This window comes from Manacus candei, unplaced genomic scaffold (genome assembly GCF_025592945.1).
Source record: "Manacus candei isolate 608988 ecotype Guabito, Panama unplaced genomic scaffold, ASM2559294v1 h1tg000046l, whole genome shotgun sequence".
Taxonomy (NCBI): Eukaryota; Metazoa; Chordata; class Aves; order Passeriformes; family Pipridae; genus Manacus; species Manacus candei.
The window spans coordinates 1,530,600-1,557,253 of record NW_026138094.1 but is presented as its reverse complement, the minus strand read 5'-3'; the positions used below and the strand labels follow the sequence as shown (position 1 = coordinate 1,557,253).

Sequence of the window (26,654 nt, the reverse complement as noted above, 5' to 3'; positions counted from 1 at the left end):
CTCAGGGCTGCTTCTGACTCTACAGAAGGGATAAAGGGATAAAGAAGGGATAAACTGGAAAAAAGTCAAAACTGTGAGGTCAGCGTAGCTGCAGTTCCATAGGTGCTGCTGGTCTAGGTCTGCCCTGCTCCAGTATCCCATCAGAACAGGAGGTGGGATGTGGCCATGGGGAACTGGTTACAGACCTGCAGGTTGGCATCCTGATTCATTCTCTCCTCTCCCTGTTCCCAGCTGTATTCTACTATGCCGGGCACGGGTACGAACATCTGGGGAGGAACTACATGGTCCCTGTTGATGCCCCCCAGCCCTACTCCCCTGAGAACTGCATCAGCGTGCAGAGGATCCTCCAGAAGATGCAGCAGCAGCAGACAGCCCTGAACATCATCTTGCTGGACACCTGCAGGAAGTGGTAGGGTGCTCTTCCCCCTTCCTCACCTCGGATGGGTGTTCTGAGGGGCCAGGGAAGGGTGTCCAGCCTCAGCTCTGGGCTTCAACTCCCCCTGTGGGGTGTTCCCGTAGATTGCTGGGGCCACGTCCCCCGTGGTGCTGCTCCATCAAAGGTTATTGATTGTGTGTCATAAAGCAGCAGCACTTTTAGGTCCTGCAGGATGTTCTGGAAAGATGGGTCGTTCACATATTAGTGCAGAGAGCATCAAATGTTGTCTGAGATCTGCTGGAGAGAAGGGGCTTGAAAAATCCTTGGATTTTTTGAGGTGAAGAAGCCTGGCAAATACAAGCAGGTTGCCTCAAGCCCATGGAGCAATGGCTGTGTCTGGCATAAATTGTTGGCTGAAACTCAGCACAGGCTTTGTCTTTTATATTTCAAGCCTGACCCACCTAACCTTGTCTTGCTGATCATGTGCTTTCCTGGTCCATGTTTCCCAAGTGCTCAGGCTGGGAGTGTTCAACTCACCTCTCTTCTCCTGGCTGCATTCTTGTTAACATCTCAGTGAGAAGAGTGCAGCATGATGGGGAAAATATTTTAAGCCCTGCTACTTGCTTTTTACTGGCCTTAAATCCTTCTGAAGTGGTTGTGTTGTGAAGCAGCTGCTGCTGAGGTCAGAGATCAGCGTTTTCCCACTGTCTGTGGAAAGCCTATCATCCTCTCTTGGCCTGCAGACCTCTATCCTGCTGCAGAAAATTACTACTTGTCCAATTTCAGCAGAGGTGGGTGGACTGTTGCAGTAGAAGCTGTCATTAGTTCATTTATTTCAGTCTCCTGAGGCAGATTTACAGGTCAGTAAAGACCTGGAGAGCAAATGCAGGAAAGTCTCTCTCTTCCTGCTGTGGTTCCTGTGCTAAGAACCGGAAAGACGACAAGGATTTTGATACCCTGAAAGAGCTGCCAGCCCTTGGAGAGAGGATAAATCTTTGATGCCTTGTAGCTGCAGAGGTGAGGATGCTCACTTTGAATAGCTTCAAGCTGGCTGTGCAGAGACTTATCCTGCAGCTCTGAATTGCCAGTGTCACCAGATCTTAATGTGCCTTGATCCTGCCCTGAGCTCCCCAGAGTGAAGCATCCCCTTTCTCCCTTCTTGCTCTCTGCTGAAAGCAGTGTGTGTTACTTCCCTGGCACACCTGGCAGCACCTTCCTGCTCTCCCCAGCAGGATAACAGGCAGAGGATGGCATGCAGCCGAGCAGGAACACCTGGCTCTCACGGATACACCGCTGGAGCTGCACCTCTGGGCTGCTGTCCAAGGGCAGTGCATGATGGGGAGGTGACATGGAGGCTGCACAGGGAGCACCAACACAAATGTTAACGGTCTATAAAACAGCTTTTGAGCTGCTGTCTGCCTTTGAGCTGCTGTCTCCTTCCTTGGCGTTCCTGTGCTCAGTGAAGTCTCAATGGGCTCTGGGAAGAGGGTGCAGCGTGAGATCTGCTGGGATGTTTAGGCAAGGTTGTGCAGCTGTTTTTCTCTCTCCTCCCCTAAAGCTCACACCTCCCCTTTTCCACAACAAGCACAGCACTTCATGCAGTGGGTGTTATCCCTGATTTTGTGGGGGATTGCTGTAGAAACTCTCTCCTGAGCTCCTTTATTTTGAGAAGTCACCATTTTAGCTTGGGAAAGCGTCTGGATTTCATAGCTGTATGTGTTTACAACTCTGTAAAATGAGGCTCCCAGGGTCTCCTTTCCCAAGGCCCTTGGGTCTGGGAAAGGACTGATGCTGCAGGTCTGTCAACAGCTTGTGCACAAACCAGGAGGGGCTGTGTCTGTGCTGAGAAGGAGCTCACCCAGAGCATCTCCTCACCCCATATGTTGGCATCAGAAATGCCAGGGTGGTGAGAAACACAGCCTCCTTTGCCAAGTGGGAGCAGATGTTCAGCTTTAGCAGAGGAGGAACCAGGAACATGGAGCCTGTGTGTAGCCTCATACATTTATGTGCTGATTTTGGGCGGATGCGATTGCCTCTTCCAGGAATTCTCTGATTTATCCTTGGACCCGGAATGCCAGATTTCTGCATTAATTTAGGAGCAGCTGAGGAGCAGATAAATCTCAGTATTCATATCTAGAAGCGTATCTCCTTTCCCACATTTTCTCTTCTGATCATCTTTAAGACAACTTACAGAAGCCAATTGAATCGTACCATGAAATATCTCCAGACTGTGCCACCAGTAGTAGGTGACACTGGCTGCTGGTGATACAGCCATCCCTTCTGCTCTCCTTAGTGTGCCAGCTTCAGCCCCAGGAAGCAGTGCTGGAGTTGAATAATGTGGAGTAACGCTGCCTCTGTGCCTGGCTCTTGTCACTATGTGACTGGGAGCAGCTCCATGTCACTGGTGTGAACTGGAGGCAGCCTGTCCCTATGCAGTCAGATGGGCAAGGCTTGACCATTCAGTGCAACCATGAGATCTTTTTTGGTGAAAACCAGGCCTGTCACCGTGGTTCTACCTGATTTTGGAAATAACAGGAGCTGTTCTCATTCAGCTGTATCTAGACCAGGGTGTCGGGGCCAGTTTTGGGCTTCAAGACCCAGGTGTGTGTCTCTTGATCCTGTCTCTCGGTGAGATCTGGGGGTGTATGAACCATAACCTGCTTTGGTTCCCCGAGGCAGAAGTGTGTGTGTGGTCTGGAGGGGCCCTGTGGGGTGCCCCAGACCCCAGCACAGGCAGTTGAGCTGTAACCATGTGTTGTGCACACTTCTGATTTCCACAGGGACAGTTGTCCACTGGGCCACAGTGACCCCGTGTGTTCTCTGCACTTTGTTGCTGCCTGGAGTTGTTAAAATCCAGCCTCGGGAGAGAGGAGGGAAGGTTGTCCCCACAGCTCCAGGCTCAGTGTGGGGCAGGGAGCAGCTCACCCGTGCAGATAGGTCACAGCTGGTCCTATCTACTCATTTCCCTGTGGTTTGGGTTCTTGGTGGGACTCCCAGCTTTCGTCTCTGTGGTTGGATCTGAGGTGAGGGTTGATGCTATTGCCATCCCTGGGAGATGGATGTGGGAGAGCGTGTGGGCTTTGTCCCCTCCAGCTGACAGATGTCCTCAACACTGACTCGTGCCTTTTCTTTCTCTTCCAGGTACAACCCAGGACGTGCCCTCTCCCAGGTGCAGCCGCTGGAGCCCTGGGGAAATACTGTCTATGGCTATGCCACGTAAGTGCACTTTGCTGTCCCCACGCTGGCACACAGGACCAGATGCTGGCACAGCCGTACCCACTCTCATCCTTTCATGCACGGTGGCTTTGGAGGCTGGAGAGGGCTTCACTATGTTTCCTCTGGCTCTCGCCTTCCAACTGCTGCATTTACTGTTCAGGCGCTTCTGTCCTTTCTCCTGCTATCCCTCATGGCAGCCTGTGCTTGTGCATAAAGGTGACCTCAGCTACTGTCACTTGTCCTTCAGGCCTGAGCCTGATTCCCTAGGTTTATGTGCCATGAACAGCCCACCTGAAGCCTCCTGAGATGATGGGTGTTGTTTACTGCTCCAGTGCCAGCTTTTCTGGTTTTTCACCTTCTGTCACCTGCCTAGGCTGGAGACTGTGCTTTTCTATCCTATCCCCTTCCATTGCTTTTTCCCATCCTGTGCCCTTCCCACCATCTCCTGGGCCAAACCCAAGCACTTTGTGTTATTCCTTGAGAAGCAAACTCAGACTCAGCCAAAAGAGTCTGGATGGAGTTGGCAAGCCCAGACTCACCCTCAGGACTTTGTGCCTGGTGCAGAAATGTGAGGTCTCTGAAGAAATGTTCTTATTCTTGCAGGAGTGAAGATGCAGAAGCCTATGAACTGCAGGATGGGGAGTTCAGCTCTGGGATCTTCATGAAATACCTGAAGAAACACATTCTGAAAGAGAAGAAGGTTACACACATGTTGGAGGATGTGTTGGAAGGTGAGGGACAAGCGAGAAACCATTCACTTCAGTAACAGGGGTGAGAAGAGAGATCAGAGACCAAGTGGCTCCACATCACCCCATCCCAGGCAGCCAGCCAACCGTTCCTCCCTAAAATCCAAATCTCAGGCTGTGCCCCATGTGAGCTCTCAGTAGCCTGGCAGCAGTATGGAGACGTTCTTGTAGGATCTGAAAGGCAGGGAGATCAATAAGGAACCTGGAGTGACCCATGTGCCTCCAACTCTTTCCCACAGACGTTGGCCGGGATCCCCTGGTCACTGGGAAGCAGGTGATGGAGATCAAACACACCCTGAAGGAAGCCCGGTCCCTGACAGACCCCCTCTGTCCCTCCGGCGCAGGTGCCGAGCGCTGGGGACACAGCCACGGTGAGCCATGCAGGGCATGGGGAGGAGAGGGCTGGAGGTCCCTGTGCCCCTCAGGGACACCGGGCTGCAGGGAGATGTCGGCTGGACCCTCTGAGGAGCTGATCCCTCTTGAATTTCCCTTCCAGAGCCGCCGAGCAGAACACTGACCTTCCCCTGCGGGGCCCGGGCAGAGCTCCGCTTCCTGCGGCTCTTCTCCAACCTGATGTCCGTGTGTGCAAAGCTGCAGGCCCCCCCGGCCCACGTCACTGCCCCTCGCCTCCTGCTCTGCCAGCCCCCGGTGAGTCCTCTAAGCTCCCCTTCCTGGGCTGCTTTCCCCAGGACACAGGTGGGAGCGTGGTTGGGCTGAGCCCAGGGGGTCCTGAGGGCTGGGAAAGGCTGATCCCAGGTGGAAAAGGATCCCCTCCTCTGCCCACACCTCCTTGAAGCTCCTTCCACGCCTCAGTGGGTTCCCTACAGGCCACCTGCCTTGCTCCTCATGCATCACAAAAAGGATTTTGCACCGGTTTGATGGCTTTAACCAGTTACTCCTCAGATTGATTTCTGTCCTGCCTGATTAAATTATTGTATTTAATCTGATTGAGGTGAAGAGCCATTCTGTTTTCCATGTTTGGAAGCAGATCTGGCTTTTTGAATCATGCATTCTTAGCCTGCTCTGCTCATATTCCATATTTCTTCCCTGTTGAGCCGTACCAGCTTCCTTGCACCCTTTCTCACACCTTTCCTAACAGACCACCTGCCCAGCATGGTCTTTCCTGGTGGTCTCCATAGTCTCCATGCCACCACTAAGGATTTAACTTGCTGCTCCTTTCTGCTAACCATCTCCCTAGTTTTCTTTAGTCCTTTTGCTGAAGTGTAGCTTGATTGTGGTGGGTTTTTCAGCCCTTGTTGCTCGTGGAGGGACACTGCTCCTCAGTACGTTGGGGTCACTGATGCAGCATGGTGTATCCAGGAGGTTTGGAGCCTGATCCTACCTGTTCCCAAGCTGGAGCATCGTTTCCCCTTGTGAGCTCCCTAATCATGCATGAAAAATGTGTGTGTGTGTGTGTGTGTGTGTGAGCAGATATTTGCATGCATCCACCCCACATCAGCAGCTCAGGGTAAAGGGGCACTCAGCCGTGTGCTTCTGCCTCTGGAGCTGTCTCAAGAGGGTTGAGGAGACAAAAAAGGCACCCCAGTTCAGCAGTGGGATCCCTGTCCTTGTCCCACTGCACGGCGGTGCTGGCTCACACTGACCTCCAGTGGTGTCTGCTGAGGCGGCAGCACGTCCTCCCACCATCCTCCGACCGCACCGGCCCTGGCACCGGCCCACCTCAGACTCCCACAGAGGCCACCCCCGCACCCCTGGGACCACGGGAGTGCACAGGTATCTGCAGGAGGCTGCAGGGCTTCTGCCAGGATCCCTGTGCCAGCCCTCCCGGGGGATGCTGAGGGAGGTGGGGTTGCTGAAGTGCAGGACCAACAAAACCAGGCTGAAGGGGAGGTTGCAAGCCCTGGGGAATGATCCCAGGAAGCTGCTTCGTTGAGGAAATGATAGTTTTCCCACCACTTGCCACATTCTGCTTATCAAAGGGATTTAACTGGGTTTGCTGTGTGTTTGGCAGGGACAATTAGGATGGAATTTTCTGGCATTGATCAATTTTCTTTAGTTGTCCCATATTCCCTGCCATCCTGTGTCTTGCCTGACTTGCATTTTACCTGACAAGCACTGTCTTCAGAGGGAGAGGCTGCTGTAGCACATGTGTAGAAAGGAACAATGCTGACAGCTAGGGCATTCCCATTTTTTTTCTCTATACTATTTGAATCCTTACTTTTTAAAAACCTTTATGTTAGATCTCCTTGTTTTCCACTCACTTGATCTGGAGCTGTTTGACCTAATGGCCTTTCCAGTCACCCTTCCCCCCATTTATATAGAATATCTGTTTTTCTAGGCTAGCTAAAACTCTGGCCTTGCCAATTCCTGGGCATCATCTTCATTAAAAAATGTATTCCACCATGGGGAAAGGTTTATAAATAAGTATGAATTGGCTAAAAAAAATTAATTCAGAAAATGCTTCTCTCCATTTTCTCCTACACAGCCAGAAATGATAATGGAGAATGTGGAAGGGAATTAGTTTGTGGAACAGGAGGCTATGGAGGCTGGGAATTTAGCAGAGTGCAGATTCTTGTGGTTAATGAATTGCTGTAGCTGAGGGGCTTTGAATTTCGTGTGTCAGGGTTTTAATTGATCCCTTGAGATCAGAGCTATGGAATGTTTGGGGTTGGAAGGTACCTCTAGAGATCATTCAGTCCAACCCTCCTGCTAAAGCAAACACATCAGGTTGCTCCTTTCCGAGGTGAATGTCTCAAAGTCACTAGACTGGAGAGCTGTGTTCCTGTGGGACACAGCCCTGGAGAGCTGGGGGATTTTCAAGGATCCTGATGAACAGGCAGTCAAGCAAATGCTGCAGGAGGCCTGCGTGGATGTGCTGGGGGCTCCTGCCTGAGCTCACATGTGAAAAGGAGGTGTACAAGAGGTGTCTCTCATAGAGACAGGGCTGTTTTGGCTAAGTTGGAGTAACTCAGCAAGAACTGGCAGTTCTGTAGATGGTGGGGGGCTAATTTGGCACTCGGCTCAACTCTGAGCTTCCTCCAGCTGTGCCCTTGGAAAATTTGCTCCCTCCATGACACCATGCTGGTGCTACCTGTGGTTGTGGTACCAGCTGTAGCTGCTCTTTGCTCTGCTGCAAATCCCATTATACCCCAGTTTTCCCAACAGATGTACTCCAGGGATGTTTAGCTTGGTCTTCTCACTGATTGTCACAAGGTGAATGTGCAAAATCTCTGTTGCTTGCTCTCTGTAGTACTTCCATTAGGATACATAGCATTTCCACCCTGAAAGCATGTCAATCAAAGCCCTGGGCATTGCTGTGTGCAGAGAAGCAGCACTTTTGATGGGCACTTGTGCCTCAATGCTCCATGCTGATGCTGAAATTTCCTTGCATTTCCTCTTGTTTTCTTGACCCAGGAGATGGAGGCCGTGGCCATGCAGAGGGAGAGCCGTCTGGACCATGTGGAGACTCTGCTCGCCTCCGTGTACAAGTGGGAGGAGCTGGACTGCGTCTTCCAGCTCTGCGGACTTCAGAAAATTCAGGTAGGGAGCTTCCAGGTGCTTCTCTGCTGTTCTCCTACATCCTCTCATAACTGGTGCTCCCCATCCCCAAGGCTGCAGCTGGATGTGCCCCTCTGACCACACGTCTGTGTCAGTGTCACATCCAGACTGATGTTAGAGGAGCTTGTTGATCTTCAAGGAACAAAAGCCGTCCTCTTTCACAGAGTCACAGACTGGCTTGGGTTAGGAGGGACCTTAAAGCTCATCCTGTTCCACCCCCCTGCCATGGGCAGGGACACTTTCTGCCATCCCAGGTTGCTCTAAGCCCTGTCCAACCTGACCTTGAACACTTCCAGGGATGGGGCAGCCACAGCTTCTCTGGGAAACCTGTGCCAGGGCCTCACCACCCTCACAGGGAAGAATTTCATGCCAGTATCCCATCTAACCCCATACTCTGACAGAGGGAAGCCATTCCCCCTTGGCCTGTCCCTCCATCCCTTGTCCAAAGTCCCTCTCCAGCTCTCTTGGAGCCCCTTTAGGCACTGGAAGGAGCTTTAAGGTCTCCCTGGATCCTTCTCTTCTCCAGGCTTAACACCCCCAGCTCTCCCAGCCTGGCTCCATAGGAGAGGACTGTCCTCTTTCACCTCACCTTTTCCACCTCTGCAAAACCTTTCTGATTTACACATCAGCCTGCAGAGCCTGAGCATGGATGCTCTTTGCTTTTGTGTTGTCTCCCCTGCTTGGCCCTTCCAGCAAACCTGACCCACAGCAGCTACCCTGGGAGTGGGGAGAGGCATCACCCATCATAGCTTGCTCTGTTTTTCTTTGCTACCTGGCCAGGAGACTGTTCTTTGCTCCATCAACCTAGGGGGGGTCAGACTTGCCCAAATATTTCACATGAAGGATGTCTTCACTAGGCTGCGTTCTTGCCTGAGAGATGAGCTCATGGGCTGGCCGGGAGCTCCTGTCGTCAGAGTAACTCTTCCAAGCCTGATCCAAACTGTGCCTCTTTGACACATTTCAAAACACCCTCAAACTATTTAAAGACCATGAGAGAGGCAGAATTGCCGGTCCCCTGGCTTGTCTCTCCCAACAGTGTGCACCTTGTTTCTACTTTGATTTTTTTCTCCTCCCCAGGAGGGACAGCCAGTGGATCTTGCACTGAGTGCTGCTCTCTGCCTGGGTTGCTGCTGCCCACAGCAAGCTCCATTTGCTGAGTACGTGACGTGCCTCAGCATATGGCAGTGCTTTCAGTCCTTGATTGTTCCTGGAGCTCTTTTCTGAACCTTTTCCAACTGTTCTGCATTGCTTTTAAGTGCAGACAGGAGACCTGGACCCTGCATTGCCTGTCAAAATCTTGTTCCATTATACATCTACCTGCTCTATACAGCCAGGCATTTCAGGCACAACCCCATGCTGGGGGTTTGCTTTCAGGGGTTTAGCTGCCATGGTTATTTTCTGATTTCTTCATCTTTTATAAAATTCTAAAATAGTGCTAGGCTGTGAACAGATCCCTGTGGAGTGCTGCTGCTTAAAGCTGTTGCCTTTTACAGTGTGATGTGGTTTCAGTTCTTAGCATCCCAGAATGGTTTCAGCTGGAAGGGACCTTAAAGCTCACCTCGGTCCACCCTCCTGCCACAGGCAGGGACACCTTCCACTTGAGCAGGTTCCTCCAAGCTCATTCCAACCGGGCCTTGAACACTTCCAGGGTTGGGAGTGGTTCATATCTCTCCCTTTCATGCTTTCCTCTCCCCTGGGCAATGGTCCCAGCCACAGCCAGGATGGACATGGTGCCATTCCTTGCCTCCTCTCCTGCTCCCCTGTGCCAGCATCCTGGGCGTGATGCTCACAGTGACAATGAGCACTGGGGCTCACTGATGGGGCTGACAAGATCCCAAGTGAGGTGGTCTGATTTCAGGAGCAGTCCTGAAATCCAGAATCCACGGCTGAGGCCCACAGACGTCATGAGCTGTGTGAGTGTGTAACAGCTTGTTTTCTCTGGCAGTAGCGTTGCTCCATCACGCCACAGCATGGGGCTGTGAGCCTGCTCAACAGCCAGCCAAGGCTCTCATGTCTGGCAGCAACAGCAGGAAAGCTCTGCTTCCAGTCTGAGTCTCCGATTCACTTAGCGTCCTCCGCTCTCCCCTTCCAGACGGATGTGGTCCTGCAGTTGGATTTGCATTACACCCAGCCGAGCACAAAGCAGAGGACTTGTGAAAGCCTGCGAACGACCCTCCAGAAATCCCTGCTGGGGCAATTTTTCAGCCAGAGGAGCGACTCTCAGCCAGACTTCCAGCAAACTCCTGCCGGCAAAGGCAGTGTGTGCCTTCGGGACACACCAGACCCAAAGGGACAAGGATCCCTGAGGACAGGTTCTGGCCACAGCTTGCCCAGCAGCAGCCCCTCCACCTTCAGCAGCGAGCCCGAGGAGAACGATGAGAGTGACCTGGGCGAGCTCTGCTCGGCACTGCTCCGGGCTGGCCCCTGACCCTCCGCCCTGGTTTTAACTGAGGCAACAGCTCTTCAAGTGCTGAATCCTTCAGAATCCACAGCTGTCCCAGTGAGGCCAAGGATGCTTTCCTGGAAAGGCTTCTCCCATCTGCACCCTGTGGCGTGCGGGGCCTGAAGCCCACTGGGACTACCCCCAGTCCCACGTGAGCATGGGGATCAGTGGGGAGTCACTGTGGTGTCTGCAGAGGACAGGGCCACCCGGCCAGTCATAACACTGCCAAGGCACTGCTGCAAGTCAAGGGCACTGCTGGTATTTTCTGCCCGAAAACAAACGTTGCAGCATTAAATGTGATGAGAAACCCCCAAACACTACAGCCCCAGCTCCAGTCCCAGCCGTGGCTGCTGGCTGCCATCACACCTGTGCAAGGGACACGGGGCTGCACCAAGGGGACCAGGTGAAATGGTGTGAGCTCTCCCTGGGGTAACAGTGTCGCTTTCTTCCCATGCCTGTGTCAAAGCAGATGTTAAGTTATGCATTTATGTGTTTCTGAAGAACGTATTTATAGTTGGGGTGACAGTCACTTGCCAGGAAAAGGAAGTTCCATCCAGTGTGTGTTTAGGGGGGAGGCTGGTTTTCCACCAGGAACAGCCACCAGGAGTAGCAGGTACACTGACACCTGCCCCTTCCAGCATGGTCCAAGGGGCATTAAAAGGTGTTCAGCCCTGTGCAGTCCCCAGTTCCTCTCAGGTGCAGAGTGTCCTACAGGAGAGATGGAAAATACTGGGATTGATAAAGAATAACCTCAAAAGAGTTATTATTAGTGCAAATTGTTTTTTCTAAGTGCCTATCTGTGCTGTGGGCAACCTCAAGTACTACCTTTCATGGACAACCAACTGTCCAGAGAAAGCCACAGGGTGAGCAGGGCCCAATGGACATCCTGGGTGGGCACAGTCCCCTCCCTGACTGCTACTGTAATATCTGTTTGATAAAGGTGGTTGCTCAGTAAGGGCCTGGCAGGGTGATTCAATAGTTCCACAGAGGCCAGTGACCCCAGTGAAGTGTCGGGTCTCCATCCTTGAAGGTTAGTTCACTCTGGACTGCAGAAGATGCTGGTGACCTGATCCAAGCTGGTGGGGGGCTGGACCAGAGAGCACTGGAGATCCCTTCTGGCTGTTGTGGTCCTGTGAAAGAAAGAGCTTGTAGAGCAAAACTTCTTGAGAGGTCAAGGATAGCAAAGTGGAGAGAGGGCCTGAGCTCTGTCATAGTTTAAAAGAGGGTTGGAGAGAGCATTTTCTCAGTTTTGCTCTTTTTCAGCAATGAAGATACATCCCTGCCTATGGTGTCTGTTACAGCACAGAAAAATCTGAAATGTTCCTTCCAGATAAACCATCCTACAAGTGCTGGAAACCTGTCCAAAGAGAACAGAGGAGGCTTTTATTCTCCTCACAGTGAGTAGAGCCAAGGGAAAGAAGAGGGGCCCCATCTGGCTGCAGACTAGAAAGTCTCTAAGGCAAAAATGTAAAGCTCAAAAAAATAAAAAGGATGTAGTTTAAATAAGATAGACTGATAGAGAAGCTAAACCAGAAAACAATAAACTAGTTGCAGGGAGAACCAAAGATCCACTCAACACCAGCAGCCACTGAGGACAGGTCATCAGAATGGCTCTGCAGGAATTTGGGAAGAGCTGGGGGGTCTTGTTGCCTCTGTGAGGATTATACACACCCTCCTGTACTGTTGGGACAAGACTTGTTTCTGGCTCACGTTATCATGGCAAATGTCACCTCATGTGAATGTTAATCTCATTCAAAGCCAGTCTTTCTTTTTTCTGAATAAAACACTATTGGTGTTTTTGAATGCACAAAGCTTCACGTGGTTCTGAGTTAACTGTGTTCATTTTCCCTCTAATTGCCAGGGTGTGACTCAGTGTTGACCTACTGGGGTTTTATGCTTTCAGTTCTAGCTTCTGGGCTCCTGTGTGTGAGCATTGTTTCTTTTTTTAGGTAACTGAAAGTATTGATATTTGGATTTAGAAGTTGGATCAAATTACTGGATAGGATGAAATGATGTCAAGTGAAATGTGTAGATGTTAAAAGTCGGGATTCATTGTGATTTATCCATCGCCTTTGTAAGTGTGGCTCTTGAGTGGCTGGATCAGCCTTAGTGGTCCTCCTGTCCTGGTGTCAACCACAGCACTTGTCCCTGTCCCCAGCTCTCCTGTTCTTTCAATGAGACCCTGCAGCCAAGCCCAGGGGAACTGCCACGTTCCCATGCCCCTCAGATGATGGTGTGTTATGTCTGGGAACATCAGCTGAACTGCAAAGGTAGAGTTTGATTGTGTCCTGAGCCTCTGGCCATGACAGCTGGAGTCATTGTAGGAGGAAGTGAAGCTGTGTCTGCCTTCATTCCCTGCTCACATGTGAAATCCAAACTCCCTCATGGTGGTTAAACTGTTGAGTGCCTCTAAATTTTTCTGTGAATCTGTATTTCCATCTCCCAGCATCCAGGACGGACAAGTCATCCCAGGATCACCGTGTGTCTCTTGACCACGTCCTTCCTGATCTGCAGCCTTGGGCTCCACAGCTCCCTGTGCTGGCTGGAAGGGTGGGAAGGAAGGAGCACCCAGGCAACAGCAGGTAAAGTGGGACCAAGAAATCAGCTCCAATTTACATTCCCTCTCTGCCTCCATACCTTCCACAGCCATCACCCTCCACTTCCCTCGTTTCTGGGCCAGTCTGTGCCCAGAGGCTGCAAACAGCTCAGCACTCAGAAGCATTTCTGTAGGTAATACAGGTGCTTCCCTTCACCCAAGTCTATATTTTCTTTAAGACGCACCAAGTGAACCGAAGCTTTAAAACAATATGTGATGAAAATAGCAACAGCTAAATGTTTCATAATTTTATTTTTAGACAGGTGCCCTTCTTTTCCTCTCTGCTAGTGCAGATGTGTTGAAGGAAAGGACCTTGGACAACAGCCTGATATGCTCTCCTTCTGCTACAGAATTCATTTGGGAGGCAGTTCTCGGTTCACTTGCTGAGGTTTGGCAGTTTCTGACAAAACAAGGCAAGTGCACCCAAAAGGATTGAGAAAACAAGGCAGGGGAAATCAGGGAATGTGGGAAATGCCATTTCAGTGTGTTACTGGAAAATCATGAGCCTAGCCACAGTCAGGAGTTGTGTTACATGTGCCCTGGCAGATGCACCCAAGCCTGGCACCCTTCTGTTGGCAGCAGGTTCCTGAAGGTTTGTTCTCAGCTGGGTTTTTTGTGACCAAAGCAAGGAAAAGGTAGATTTGTCCCACTCTTCAGTCTCAGCCAAAGAGAGAGAGAAGAATAAAGGCAAGTCCTTCATTGAAGGAGTAATTTCTGGGAGAAAAAAATCAATATGGGGCAATGTTGAGCCATTTTACTTACAAGCTCACTTAACTCATCACCTTTTTGGAACAAATCCTTCTCTCTCACATGAGTGAATTTGAATTTACTCTTCAGAAGCTGCTAGGTTCTCCTTATTTTTCACTTAGAGATTTTCCATGATCTACAGAACCTGCCAGATCATTTCCTACTCCACATTTCAGGGCAGAGCTCGTGGTGCTGTCGATGGGATACACCTGCAGTGGAATAGAACATACAGAGGGACAGACAGGAAAACTCTGAGATTCAACAGTGCAGTTTTGGTCCTCTTTCCCTAGTTTTTGCAATTAGCTTCTTATACAGGCAGGAGAGGTCCTGGAGGTGTTGGGTGGCCATTTCTTCCCAGGGAAGAAAGGAGCTTCCCAAAGGGCAGGTTATCATGGTCTCTGGTAGTTACATTGCCTTTCATGTGGACAAAGAGTGAACAGAATGATCTCTTGCACTAATTTGATACAGGAATTGCCTTTTTTCTGAAATGCTGAGGATTGCTTTATTAACTGAGGATCACTTCTGGAACACCAAGTACTGGCAGTCAACTTCCTGTGAGCACAACAGGACCATGCACAAGATACAAGGAGATACCAGGCTCAGGACTAGTGAGGAGGTCTGGAATCATTAAATCCAGGTGCTGCTGTCACAGACGGCCTTTATCCATCATGCTTTGCACATGGAGACACCCACGGCTGTGCTCTCCTCTCTCCTAATGCTGGCAACCATCCTGCTTCCAACAGGAGGTTGGACTGGGTCCCTCCCAACCAACGCTGCTGGGATTCTGCTACCAGAATATGCTTGAAAGAGTGTACATGTTCTCACTGATTCTGAACAGCAAACTGCGAGTTCCAAGACTCCATTTCAGTGAAATATCCCTACTCCCTGTCCAAAAAGCAAACAAGGACATTGGCTCAGTTTGGCTGGTTCCAAAATTTATGAAACTAAAAACTTATGGCAGGGCTAGAAAATAAGGGAAAGGCGGTAAAACAGTTCATTTGAAAATGTCAGGTGGTTCAGACTCCATTCTTCCAGGCCTGCCCTTCAGGTGGATGGTTCACAAATGAAAACAGAAACATAGTTTTAAACAAAAGAGGTGAGTGAAGTGATCCACTGCCAAGTCAATAAACCCAAGATTATTCTAATTTAAAAGGAGCTGAACAGCACTGACCTGCACTCAGACACACTGCCCCTCTGCAGAGAGCTGGGGCACCTCTGGAAAGCAGAGGCAGGAGCAGGTCTGGTGTCTGTAGACCAGGACTTTATATTATTAATGGTGAGAAATTATTGATAGCACAGCCTCTTCATGTTGTCCCAGAGTTCTCTATCACAGATTATTTCAATGACTGTTTTGCCATTGTTACTAATCACTTGGAATTAGGTCTGTGACATCATGTGGCAGTGAAGAGAAAAACATCACCAAACAAATGAGAATCCTTGAAGCGCTTGAAGTTGCTTCTTATCTTCACAGTTTGGATAACCTTTTGCATAACAAGCAACAATTTCAAATATATTGGTCATATCACCTCCTCAAAGAGATAGAAGACACCCTTTGAAATTACAGAGCAGACTTCATCCACAGGAGAAGAGCTGACGTGGTGTCACACAGTAATGAAGAGCCAATGTCTCTTTGATAAAACTGTCTTCACAGAGTTGGATTTTCTTGCAACGGTGTCAGGAATAGTTGAAGAGACAGACGTGTTATTAAGTGGTAAAAATAAACAGATAGAAGAGACAAGTGAGAGATTTCAGCTGTGACTTTCCAAAATGTTTCAGCAAAGAATAACATCCTCATTTCCATTCCCTACCAAAGATGGTAAATAGGAGATACTTACCCACGGGCTGCATGGTCGCAGACCCTCGGCAGTAATGGGGCACCCACTGTAACACTGGACTCTTGTCCCTACCTGCCTATAGGGTGCATGAGATGGGGCAGTTTGGGGGCCTAGAGAGGGGTGCTGGTCCTGACCTGCTGCTCTTCCAGATTCAAAGTGACCACCATGGAAAGCATCGATGCCTGACCGTGTGTGCGCACTGACTGCATTTGTTCCAACTGGGCATTGTGGCCTAGTGTTGAGATCCCAGCCTTTATATCCTCCTCCTTCTCCCACTCTCCCTTTCCCTTCCACAGAGGTTTTGTCTCACCCCTTCCCACTATGGAGGATGCAGCAGTTTGGCCAGGGCTGTGCCACCACCCTGCCCAACCAGGGGAAGGAGAGAGGACAGGCAGGATGGAGATACACTCACGACAAGGAGATCGTCACTTCAGGAAAGACATTGAGGTTCTGGAATGTGTCCAGAGAAGGGAAGGATGCTGGGGAAGGGTCTAGAGCACAAGTCTGATGAGGAGCAGGTGAGGGAGCTGGAGGGGCTCAATCTGGAGAAAAGGAGGCTCAGGAGGGACCTTCTCACTCTCTGCAATTCCCTGACAGGAGGGCGGAGCTAAGTGGGAGTCAGGCTCTGCTCCCAGGGAACAAGGGACAGGATGAGAGGAAATGGCCTCAAGTTGTGTCAGGGGAGGTTTAGATTGGGTATGAGGGAAAATATCTTCATGGAAAGTGTGAATAGGCATTGGAACAGGGTGCCCAGGGTAGTGGTGGAGTCACCATCCCTGAAAATGTTCAAAAAATGTGCAGATCAGGCACTTGGGGATGTGCTGGCCTTGGCAGTGCTGTGTTAATGGTTGGACTCAGATTTTAGAGGGCTTTTCCAACCTTAATGATTCAGTGATTCTTTGAGGTGTTTCATCCCCTGGACTGCACTGGTTGGAACATCAGCTCCTGCAGATGTGACACTGAAATAGGGTCAAGTGGCAGGACTGTGAGCGTGAAGGCCTTGGTATCTGGGGTCCTCACCACAGCAAGGCATGACAGAAAGTCCTCTTTTCTGTGGAGCTGATGGACAGGAGGTGTTGCTCCCAGACCTGGCTCCTGCCCAGCCCCAGACATTACTGGAAGAGCAGAGGGCAGCTTCTGCTGTGTCACCACAGCCATCACCTGCCTGCCTCCCTTATTCTTCTGTGTCGCTTAATATCAATTATAAAATATTAAATCAGATAAATACCTTTGACCTTTCTGGATGATAAGAAAAGACATTGTTCTGCCTCCTAAAATGCCATTGTTTTCACTAGAAAATGCTAATGGGATAATGTAAAGGTTATTTCAGCCTCCTCTCAAGTCTGGAGACGTGGCAAAACAATCACGATGCCCTTTGTTTATGCCTTTTTAATGACTGCTTTTAGCTCCAGGCATCTGAGGCCTCTGCATCTTTTCAGGTGCTCATTTAGGGAGTCTTTGGGCTGCTTTTGGGGGGAAACATCCCAGGGAATGTAAATGTGCTTGTAATATTAGGAGTTTGGAGGAGAGCTGGAGTGGTGGATATTAGGAAGGATTTCTTCCCTGAATATTCTATGACATAGGGAGATGCTCCAGGAGAAGGTGAGACATGCTACAACCCAGACAGGCCAATTCCCTTATTACCTGTTTCCTTCCTACCCCAAAGCTGTAGGTTATAATTTTATTCTGTCTACCTCATTGTATTTTTACTCTTTGTCTTCATCAATGCTTTAATGAGCCCTACTCAGCCCTTTCACAGGAAGAGGTTTTATAATCCACAATGCAATAAGGCTGCTTATTCATTCTTGGCTCCTCTCCACTATTTTCCCTCCCAGGAAATGCTGCTGCTTCCCAGTGCTGCAATGGGAGTGTTGAGCCCATTTCTCTGCTGCGCTGCCGTGAGTCAAGATGAGTTCAACCTTTGGAAAATTGTTTCTTGAAGGCCAGAGACATTTGTTTGTCCTGTAGTTAAACATCTTTCACTGACACATCGGAGCCACCACAGCCCATCATTTAGTGTCCTGAGTGACAGCCCAGTGTAACTGAGGGCCTGTGGATATCTAACAGGATAAAAAAGGACACAAAAATGCTCTAATGTTCACAGTTAATGGGGTCAATGGAGGCCCACGATGGAAAACTTCATTTTCAGATGACTTTTGACTGTTCTATTACAGTGCTTTCTCAGCACAGTCCCTTGTGGTTTTAAGGCATAAAAAGAATTTTCTCCTTAACAAATCTTAAAATTGTTTTCTTTTTTTTTTTTTTTTTGAAGAGCCCAATTGTCACATCCCCTTATAGTTTCCTATCTTTCTTCCTCTTTCTCTCAAAGCTTGGTTTGCACAAAAAGTATTCAGCATCCTGCACCTCTTATGAGACCCTGTGCCCTGATGGAGTTTGGATCAACCTGGTCTAGTGGAAGGTGTCCCTGCCCATGGCAGGGGATTGGAACAGGATGGTCTTTAAGGTCCCTTCCAACCCAAACCCCGCTGTGATTCCATGACTCTATGATACACAGTGTTATTTTGTTCTTTCTCCCAGTCATCTCTACCAAAAAGTCATCAGATGAGATAGTCTCTACTGTTAAACCATAAAAACATGACCTTTTGATGCCACAACTCTCCCATACTTTGTTGACTCGTAGCCCAAATTTGCCTGTTCCCAAGGAGATGTGACTTGGGAGCCAGGCATTGACAGGCCCTGCAGTTCCTGTCAGGCTGCAATTCCTCAGTTACAGCCCAACTCTGGTCAGAGGCTGCTCTTTTCTCCAGGGACATATGAGTCTGAAGGCAACTTAATACCAAAGGCAGAGTGGAGGCCAGTTCAGCTTTCTCAGTCTTATAGTGCAGGAAAAGCCTCTGGAACACACAGACACATCACCAGTTGTCTCGGTTAAAGCCAGGTTTGAACTTAAGGACAAAGCAAGGTGAGATATCATGTGTGAATTCCCAAAGTCCTTCTCCCTCTAGGGATAAAAACCAAAAGTTCTGGAGAAGAAGAGAAAGAAAGTCACTGGTGCACATTTGCTCAGGAGAGACACACAGGGGATACCAGCTCCTGGTGCAGATGCCTTAGTATGACAGGGTGGAGATCAAACACAGGATTTTTTTGCCTCACCCGTGGGATTCCTAGGAATTGACAATGTTTGGAGAGCAAGATGACAAATCCTTTGGTTGCTAGCTATCCTCTTGTCCCTAGTTATAAAGAAAAGCCTCTGCCCCAGACTGGGCAGAGTTTAAAATCCAGTCCTGCTCCTCAGTGCAGGCTGTGGGATAAAGCCTCAACATGTGCCACCCTGCCTGGGGCTGGACCCACCCCACTGCAGATTAAATTGCTCAGATGCCTCACAGTCCACCGGAGACCTTTCCAGACCTTTCCACTGCGCTCCAGGAAGGATCATCAGGGCTCCTGTGAGCACCTGGGAAAGTGCCTGAGGTAATTTCAACAGCCAGGAGCAGAACAAGAGTGCTCAGGTATGAATGGGCTGGGGCAGAAATGACATGGTCAGTCAGGGGGCTGTGCACCATAAGCCCTCACTTCTGACCTATTTTATCCTTACTCTAGTACTGGAATTAGCTTCTGTACATGATTTCAGTCCTACATCTTGTTTTAGGGCTACATTGCCCTTAATCCTTGTTTGACACCTGGAAATATATCCATACATTCTCCTAAATGCCTCTAGTGCTCTGGGAGATAATTTGCATGCAGAACAATTTCACCTACTCATCTCTTCTTTCCTACCTTACCTCACTTCAGACATGGTTGTGTTTCCTACCTTACTTCAGACATGGTCATGTTGGCTGCCTGTTCCTCCTGTTAGGATAAATATCTCTCACCCCTTAGCTATGCCTGCACCACACACCTTGGCCACCACCTGCAGTCCTATATCTCTGTTTTTGTGAGCATGCAAAGCATTCTTTCAAGCTTTCTTGGGGAGGCTTTTCAAGATACAACTGCACTGATATTGCTTGGAGGGTGCTACCTGCAATTTAAGACAGAGAACCCTCACGGAATTAACTCTTCTTGCAGTTTTCTCAAGCTTTGGTTAAACTTTCTAGCAAAGTTCAGGGGAGTTTCCAGGAGCAACATGGCATATGTGGTTCGATGCCACTGGTCTCCCTGCCCCAGCAGTTCTTCCTCTGGCTGGATCCCACCTGGGAGCCAACAGTCTTCACTTTTACCCACACAAACATTTGTGGGACTGTCTAAACTGAACTCAAATCCTGGGGTCACTTTTGGGCCCCTCACGACAAGAAAGACATTGAGGGGCTGGAGCATGTTCAGAGAAGGGAAGGGAAGGCACTTCAGCTGGGGAAGGGGCTGGAGCACAAAGGCAAGAACAGCTGAAGGCAGCCTTGCCACCCTGGGAAATGCATGGGGAAACCATAGTTGCCCTGGCCACCGCAGGCCCGAGGCTGCAGCCACATGAAACAGGAGAGCATCTTGATAAAGTCCTCTTGCCGTAGCCTGGAGCATGGGAGTGAGTCCATTTGGAGGCAGCTGGAGAAGGAAAAGTCCTCTTGCCATAGCCTGGAGCATGGGAGCGAGTCCATTTGGAGGTAGCTGGAGAAGAAGAGGGGCGCTGTGAATCCTGCTCCTGTTTAGCAATGTGAACCCTGCTCACATTCAGCAGTCATGTAGTGCCTCATAAGCGTCGCCACTACTCAGGCAAAGCAACGCAGAGCCCAGGGGCGCAGAGGATTGCGCAAAGGGTCCTTGCTTGCCCAGACCTTGGAGCGTGTCCGTACTGCACCAGAGCCTGCAGTTCTCATGGGTGAAGAAAACTGGCTGTCTGGAAGTTATTTTCCCAGTTTTCCAGTCGAGCAGTAGAACAGGTTTGGTATTGCGCTAGTGATATGGGCAACGTGCATCCTTGGCGCTTCAGCAGGGTTTGACTGCAACCTCCCTGCAAGAAATCAGCCTATCTCATCACGTCTCCACCTGGGAATCCAACAAATTCCAACAAGTGGGATTTAGAAGCATAGTGGGGCATGAAGTAGTTCTTCTCCAATAGGATTTTGCCACATTAGTGTTCTTATTCCTGTTCCCAAATTTGCTAGGATACACAGCTTTGTTCCCTTCAGTTTGACTCAGGAATTTGAGGTCAGGGCTCCGTGGTTGCAAGAGAGTACCATGACCAGTACAAGCTGTCTTGAGCATGAATTTGGAGTAGAGGCAAGTTTTTACATGTTCATGGTGGATCAGTACAGAGGGATCTTCAATGAAGAGTTGCATCAGCTCATCCATATTTGTGTCAATAAGGAAAAAGAGGCAGAAAAATCAGTTTAGGGCAATGCAGAAGGCATGCCCTGGGAGTGAGGGAGACTAGACAGTCAAAGCAATAGGTGTAAATGGTTTTAAATGTATATAGAAGACATCTGTGTAATTAATTACCTGGGTTTAAGTTGCATGGCTTTTTTGTGTGTGTTTAGATAATGCTGAAGGCTATGCTGTTATGTTAGAGGAATGTTTGTGTCTGGGGATTCATTCTCACCCTGCCAGTAATAAACCTTCCCTGGAGTTTCTGAAACATTAATTATAGTTTTGTAACACACAAGTTTTGCAACCAGTTCAAGGTAGCTCCCTCTAACACTGACCTCTGACAGAAGCAACTGAATTGCTGATGTGAAAACTGACAGTTGCCTGGGCATGAGGGCTCAGTGATGTTTGTATTGTAAATAAAATGGGTCTCACCGTCCTTGCCAGCCCGCCTGCCTACAGACACCCTCCGACACAGCCAGCACCTGGGAAGAACTATTTTCCCTCAGCCAAAAAGCAAGCACCAACAACCCCAAGCAGATTAAGAATTAAAAGTGAAGGTCTCAGATGCAGCTGGACATGGAGAGTATTTCATCCAAGGGTTTCCCTCTCCGAGGTGCCACCAGGGCACAGGGGGTCCTGCTGACGCTGCTCCAGCTCCAGGAGGCTGCTCTAGACATCAGTTCCTTAGACCCACATCTTTTGTCCCTTCCACATCAAAGCACAGAATCACACAGTGCTTTAGGTTAGAAAGGACCTTAAAACCCATCTCATTCCACCCCCCTGGCCACCTTCCACTAGACCAGGTTGCTCCAAGCCCCCTCCAGCCTGGCTTGGAATAATTCCAGGGATGGGGATTCCACAACATTTACAAAACAAGCCTAAAGGGACAAATTTAAACCTAAAAAAAAAAAAAAAAAAAAGGAAGGTTTTTTATTTCCAGATTTGTCGAGTCACCACATTCAACTAAAAATAAGAAAAGGAATTGATTTTTAGATGATGCAGAAGGATATAGACTCTCCTCAGTGCATTTTGTGTCTCTGCTGTCTTGAGAAAGGGACCCAGCCACTCCAGGGCTGCCTCTCCTCCTTGGCCATCTGGGATGGAGCTAAATTCCCACTAGCATTATATTTCTTAATTAGCACAATCCTTCAAATTACCACAGCTTTCCTGCAAGCCACAACTTGTTCAGGACTGTGACAGCTCTTAGTAGTTGTGTAACAAATGTCAGCTGTCTTACTAGATACAACTTAGAGCTTTTCACAGAGATGTGCTAAAATTACAGGTTAACAGTTGCAATATTGAAAATGTTTCCTTTTTGTGACTCCCTTTGTGCTTTTGCTGGTTTGGAGAAACTGGCTATCGCCTCCAAAAGGAGAAGGGTGATGACACTGATTCAGAAATCAAAGATGTGAAGCTACAATGTGTCAGTTAGAAAAAAAGAAATTTTTTTGCCCATGGGATTGATGACAAATAAAAGAATAAGTATTTAACCAGATGAGAAATAGTTGAGCAATTCTGTACACCCAGTAGCAGGGGTAGGTGGTTAAAATGCCAGGACACAGGAAAGAAAACCTCAAGAAATACTGTTTGTTTATTTATTACGATGGGAGAGTGACATATTCACACCTGGATACAAAATGCTTCAAATCCTCTCAGAGTAGTTGAGGTTGGAAGAGACCTTCTGAGGTCATTTGGTCCAGCCTCAAGCAGGGCCACCTAAAGCTGGTTGCTCAGAAAATCCAGACTGCTTTTGAACGTCTCCAAGGATGAAGACTCCACAGCCTTCCTGGGCAACCTGTGCCAGTGCTTGGTCACCCTCACAGGGGAAAAGTGTTTCCTCATGTGTATCAGTGGGTGGGCTCCAGTCCTGTCTCTGGGCACCACTGGAAAGAGCCTGGCTCCATCCTCTCTGCACCCTCCTTGCAGGTTCTAATAGATATGGATGACCCCCTTTTTGAGCCTGCTCTAGTCCAGGATGAACAGTCCAAGCTCGCTCAGCCTTTATTCATACAAGAGATGCTTCAGCTCCTTCATCATCAGCACCTTTATCATCCTCTTGGCTCTTTGCTGGACTCAGTATGTCCATGTCTCTCCCCAAAAGGGGACACAGTTGGAGGATAAACATTCTCTCTCTCATTCCCCAAGCTTGTCATAGAATCATAGAATGGTTTGAGTTGGAAGGGAACTCAAAGCTCATCTCATTCCACCCCTTGCCATGAGCCGGGACACCTTCCACCAGACCAGGTTGCTCCAAGCCCCATCCAACCTGGCCTTGGACACTCCAGGGTTGGGGCAGCCACAGCTTCTATGAGCAACCTATGCCAGGGCCTCACCACCCTCACAGGGAAGAATTTCTCTGTAATCTCTAATCTAAATCTACTGTTTTAGTAATTTCGATGCAGAAGGCATCAGGTTATCAAGGATGGAAGCCCTTTGTAACCCCCGCTGACTGATCCCAGACATCTCCCTGTCCGTGCTGTGTTTGGAAACGGCCCCAGGGGTTACTGGCTCCGTCACCTCCGCAGGGATCGGGGTGAAGCTGGAGCTCCCCGTATCCTCGCTCTGGGACACGGGTCAACCAGTGTCACTGCGGGCAAACCGCACCAGGGACACAATGACGAAGGAGTTTAAGGCAGAGAGCGGTGACTGAGCCGTTCTCGGGGCAGGTTTTGGGTGAGGAAACCTCAGAAAAGCGGGAGCGCGGGGCCCGGCGGCATGAGGGGGCGGCGGGGCCGGGCTGGGCCCGGGGGCGCCTCTGTCAGGAGCCTCCCTGAGGCGTGGGCGGCGGTGGGGGGGGTTCGGGGGCGGCGGGGCCCTGTGGCCGGGGCGGGAAGGGAAGGGAAGGGAAGGGAAGGGAAGGGAAGGGAAGGGAAGGGAAGGGAAGGGAAGGGAAGGGAAGGGAAGGGAAGGGAAGGGAAGGGAAGGGAAGGGAAGGGAAGGGAAGGGAAGGGAAGGGAAGGGAAGGGAAGGGAAGGCGGGGCGGTTCCGCCGTGCCCAGCCCGCCCCGCTCCGCCCCCGGCCCCGCCCGCCGCCGCCGCCGCCATGTTGCGGCCGTTGGTGCCCGGTACGGGGTGAGGCCGCGCGGGCCCGGCGGGCCCGGAGGAGCCGCCTGCGTGGGTGAGTCCTGCCCGCCCGCCCGGGCCCGGCTGCGCCGGGACCGCCCCTGCCGCTGCCCTCCGCCCTCCCTCCCTCCCGCCGGCCCCGCGGCCGGGCGGTGCTGCCGCCCCGCGGGCAGGGCGGGCGGCCCCGCCGCCGGCGCACCGAGCCCTGCGCGCCCACACCGGCTCTTCCGGCCCGCGGGGCCGCCGCCTCCCCCCGGCCCCGGCTCGGCTGCGGCGCCCGCGGCGGCCCGGCCCGGCGGCGCCGGCACAAACTAAGTTGGGCGGGCGGCCCACGTGCGGCGGGGCCGGGCCGGGCCGGGCCGGGCTGTCAGCGCGGGGGGCGGCGGGGCCGAGCCTTTGTCTCGGGTGGGGACGGCGTGGGCCGGGGCCGGTGCGGGGGTGCCACGGGCCGGGCGAGCCCCCCGCGGCCTCGCTCGCACCGAGAGCCGCGCTGGGCTCCTGAAACTTTCACGGGTGTTACAGCCCCGGGTCCCGCCTGCCACTGAGCCCCCTCTCCGGTTTAACCCCCGGCCCGCTGCGGCTGCCCCGTGCCCGTCCCCTCCCTGCAGCCCTGACAGCCCCTGCGCGGCCGGTGCCCCCTTCCCCTGCCCTCCCCGCGCTCCCCGGCTCCTGCTATCCCTGCCTTCCCAAGGGATTCCCGTGGCAGGCAGTCCCTGCATCCCCTCCCGGAGACACCAGCCCCGTGTGAGCAGTCCTTGGCAATGTTTTCCTTTGTACACTGCTGTTTTGGAGAATTATCAATATTTATTAGTGATAATGTTCATGATAAATAATCCTCCACAGCAGGGCGGTTGGAGCTAGATGGTCTTCAAGGTCCCTTCCAACCCAAGCCGTTCTGTGATTACTTTCCTTGGTGTAATTGGGTTTTCATGCTTTCCTACTAGGTGGCAATCTCAAACCTCCTCCCTGAACAGTATGGTACACACTGGTTTGGGAGCTGCAGAGCATCTGCTTCCAGTCTCCAAAAGTCCCTGGGAATAGCACTGCTAGCTAAAGGTTTGTATGGGGTTTGTGGGATGCGGGTCCTGTGGTGCCTCTCCCCGACTTGCAAGCTGATCCATGATACAAGGCCTTAGGGTTTCACATCCTTTCCTAGAGTTTTTTTGCATGGCTTGGAGCCTTCTAGGTTTCCTTAGCTGTGGAGAAAGGTGCTGTAGTGAGGTTGGATTTGCACATTGAAATACACGTGTTCTACTCCATAAGTCCTTCTTTGCTCATTTTATTCACCTCTTCTACTGCTTTGCCAATCTCAACCTCCATGTTTTCATTAGATTCCAAGCTTGGGGTTTAAGTCCTTTGCACAAGAAGGATGGAGTAAGGACAAAGGCCTTTACTTTCAGCTTTCCTCACAAGCTAGTTTACATAATTTCCTTTAATATCCTTTTTCTGTTTGTTGTCTGTGAACAGAGATAAATTTAAAATTTTTACTTAACACCATTTATGTCATTTAAAAATCACTTCTATTGATAAGATGCACGTTTTCTAAAATCTGGTTTAAATTTTGCTTTATTTTGAGAAATTGTAGCTTTGTGTATGACAAATTTAAGATGCAATTTTTTTGAGAAATACTTGAATAGAGACTTGCGCTCTCATGGTAGCAAAGAGAGTAAATTGGCCTTTTACAGAACTCAAAGATGTACACAAAGCTTCTGAAAATGCAAGTTTTCTTCCAAGGAAAGGGTATTTTGGGATGCTGCAGATACCTGGGATTTATTTTGTCTCGGATTTTAAACCGCCCTCGCCTGAAGAGGCGGAGAGGTGTTCCAGAGTGGGAAGGGGAAAGTCAGGAGTGATTGGCAGGCTCATTTATCTCTGTATAGAACTCAAGCGTGCCAGGTTAAGGATGAAGTGTCTTCCTTGCAGAAGGATTTGTGTGCCAGAAATTTTGGGAGCTGCATGGTGCCTAGCTCTCTCCCAGCTGGCACAAGATTTCCCACCCAAAGGAAGGGGAAGTTTCAGGTCCATGCCTTTGCCAACTGCAGTAATCTGTGATGTTCCCAAAGTCCTTATCGAGTGCTGGGGATGTGGAGCGTATGGATAATCTGGGCTTCCAGGGATGTCACACCCAGCTGCGCTTCCTTGAGGGATGTGATTGTAAATTCCTGCACAGCCCTCTGTGGACATTCATATTTGTGGTTTAATTTAAGAAAGAGTTTAAGCTCAGATACAGCAAGCCACTCTTAAGCCAAGTAAATCTCCATAGAGTGTTTTGCAGTAGATTAACCAAAGCAGCACCTCTGGGACTTGTCTGGAGGCATGGCTGAGCTAAGGCTCAAAGACCACTGTGTCCTTGTGCTCCAGGCTGAAGTGATTTCTCCTGGCTGGAGAGTTGTTCCCCATTCCAGCAGCCTGACCAGAAGGGTTGAGCTTTGTTTGGTTTGAATGTGACGCTTGATGAACTTTTAAACCCAACTGTAAATAATGAGAGCAGCCTTAAATCAGGGGCCTTTTGGGAAGGCATCACACAGCTTCTCTCTCTTCCTCTGTCTTGTCCCACGATCCTTCTCTCTGCCTGCACCTCTGCTCCCAGCTCTTCCCCCTTCTCCTGGAATCCTGCCACCCTCTCTGTCTCCCTCTCTTGCCGCTGGCTTTGGCAGCTGTTGCAGCCCAAGTCAAGTGAGCGTGGCAGGACTTACCTTGCCTGTGGGTGCTCCTTGCCAAGCAGGAACTGGTGCCCTGATAGTTTTGTTGACACTCTTCAGGGTTTTTTTTCCCCTCCCCTACATACAGCATACATCAGTGCACATACATTTGGGCTTTAAATGGAAAACATGTTAAATGAATGGGAAGTCTCT

At 50.3% G+C, this 26,654-nt stretch overlaps 2 protein-coding genes across 10 annotated transcripts in view; both read left to right on the top strand.

The window, feature by feature from the left end:
* LOC127475058 (mucosa-associated lymphoid tissue lymphoma translocation protein 1-like) overlaps positions 1–17,721 on the top strand; it is a 31,076-nt gene extending 13,355 nt beyond the window's left edge. For 4 of the 7 annotated variants that reach the window (XM_051796423.1, XM_051796422.1, XM_051796421.1 and 1 more), the window contains 7 exons: positions 232–409; positions 3,518–3,592; positions 4,196–4,323; positions 4,578–4,709; positions 4,835–4,986; positions 7,714–7,839; positions 9,950–12,111. In XM_051796423.1, coding sequence (XP_051652383.1) covers positions 232–409; positions 3,518–3,592; positions 4,196–4,323; positions 4,578–4,709; positions 4,835–4,986; positions 7,714–7,839; positions 9,950–10,285 — 1,127 coding nt within the window. In that variant the 3' untranslated portion in view covers positions 10,286–12,111. Of the gene's footprint in view, positions 1–231; positions 410–3,517; positions 3,593–4,195; positions 4,324–4,577; positions 4,710–4,834; positions 4,987–5,588; positions 5,712–7,713; positions 7,840–9,802; positions 12,112–12,746; positions 12,883–17,313 lie in introns of those variants that run through there. The other 3 variants (XM_051796424.1, XR_007906077.1, XM_051796427.1) reach the window with 3 other exon arrangements.
* A 5,217-nt stretch (positions 17,722–22,938) lies between these two features.
* The window catches only part of ZNF592 (zinc finger protein 592), a 37,995-nt gene continuing 34,279 nt past the window's right edge, over positions 22,939–26,654 (top strand). Inside the window, exons 1-2 of one of the 3 annotated variants that reach the window (XM_051796383.1) lie at positions 22,939–23,410; positions 24,744–24,855. The gene's annotated coding sequence lies outside the window, so the exon portion shown is untranslated. Of the gene's footprint in view, positions 23,411–23,828; positions 23,855–24,223; positions 24,544–24,743; positions 24,856–26,654 lie in introns of those variants that run through there. The other 2 variants (XM_051796385.1, XM_051796384.1) reach the window with 2 other exon arrangements.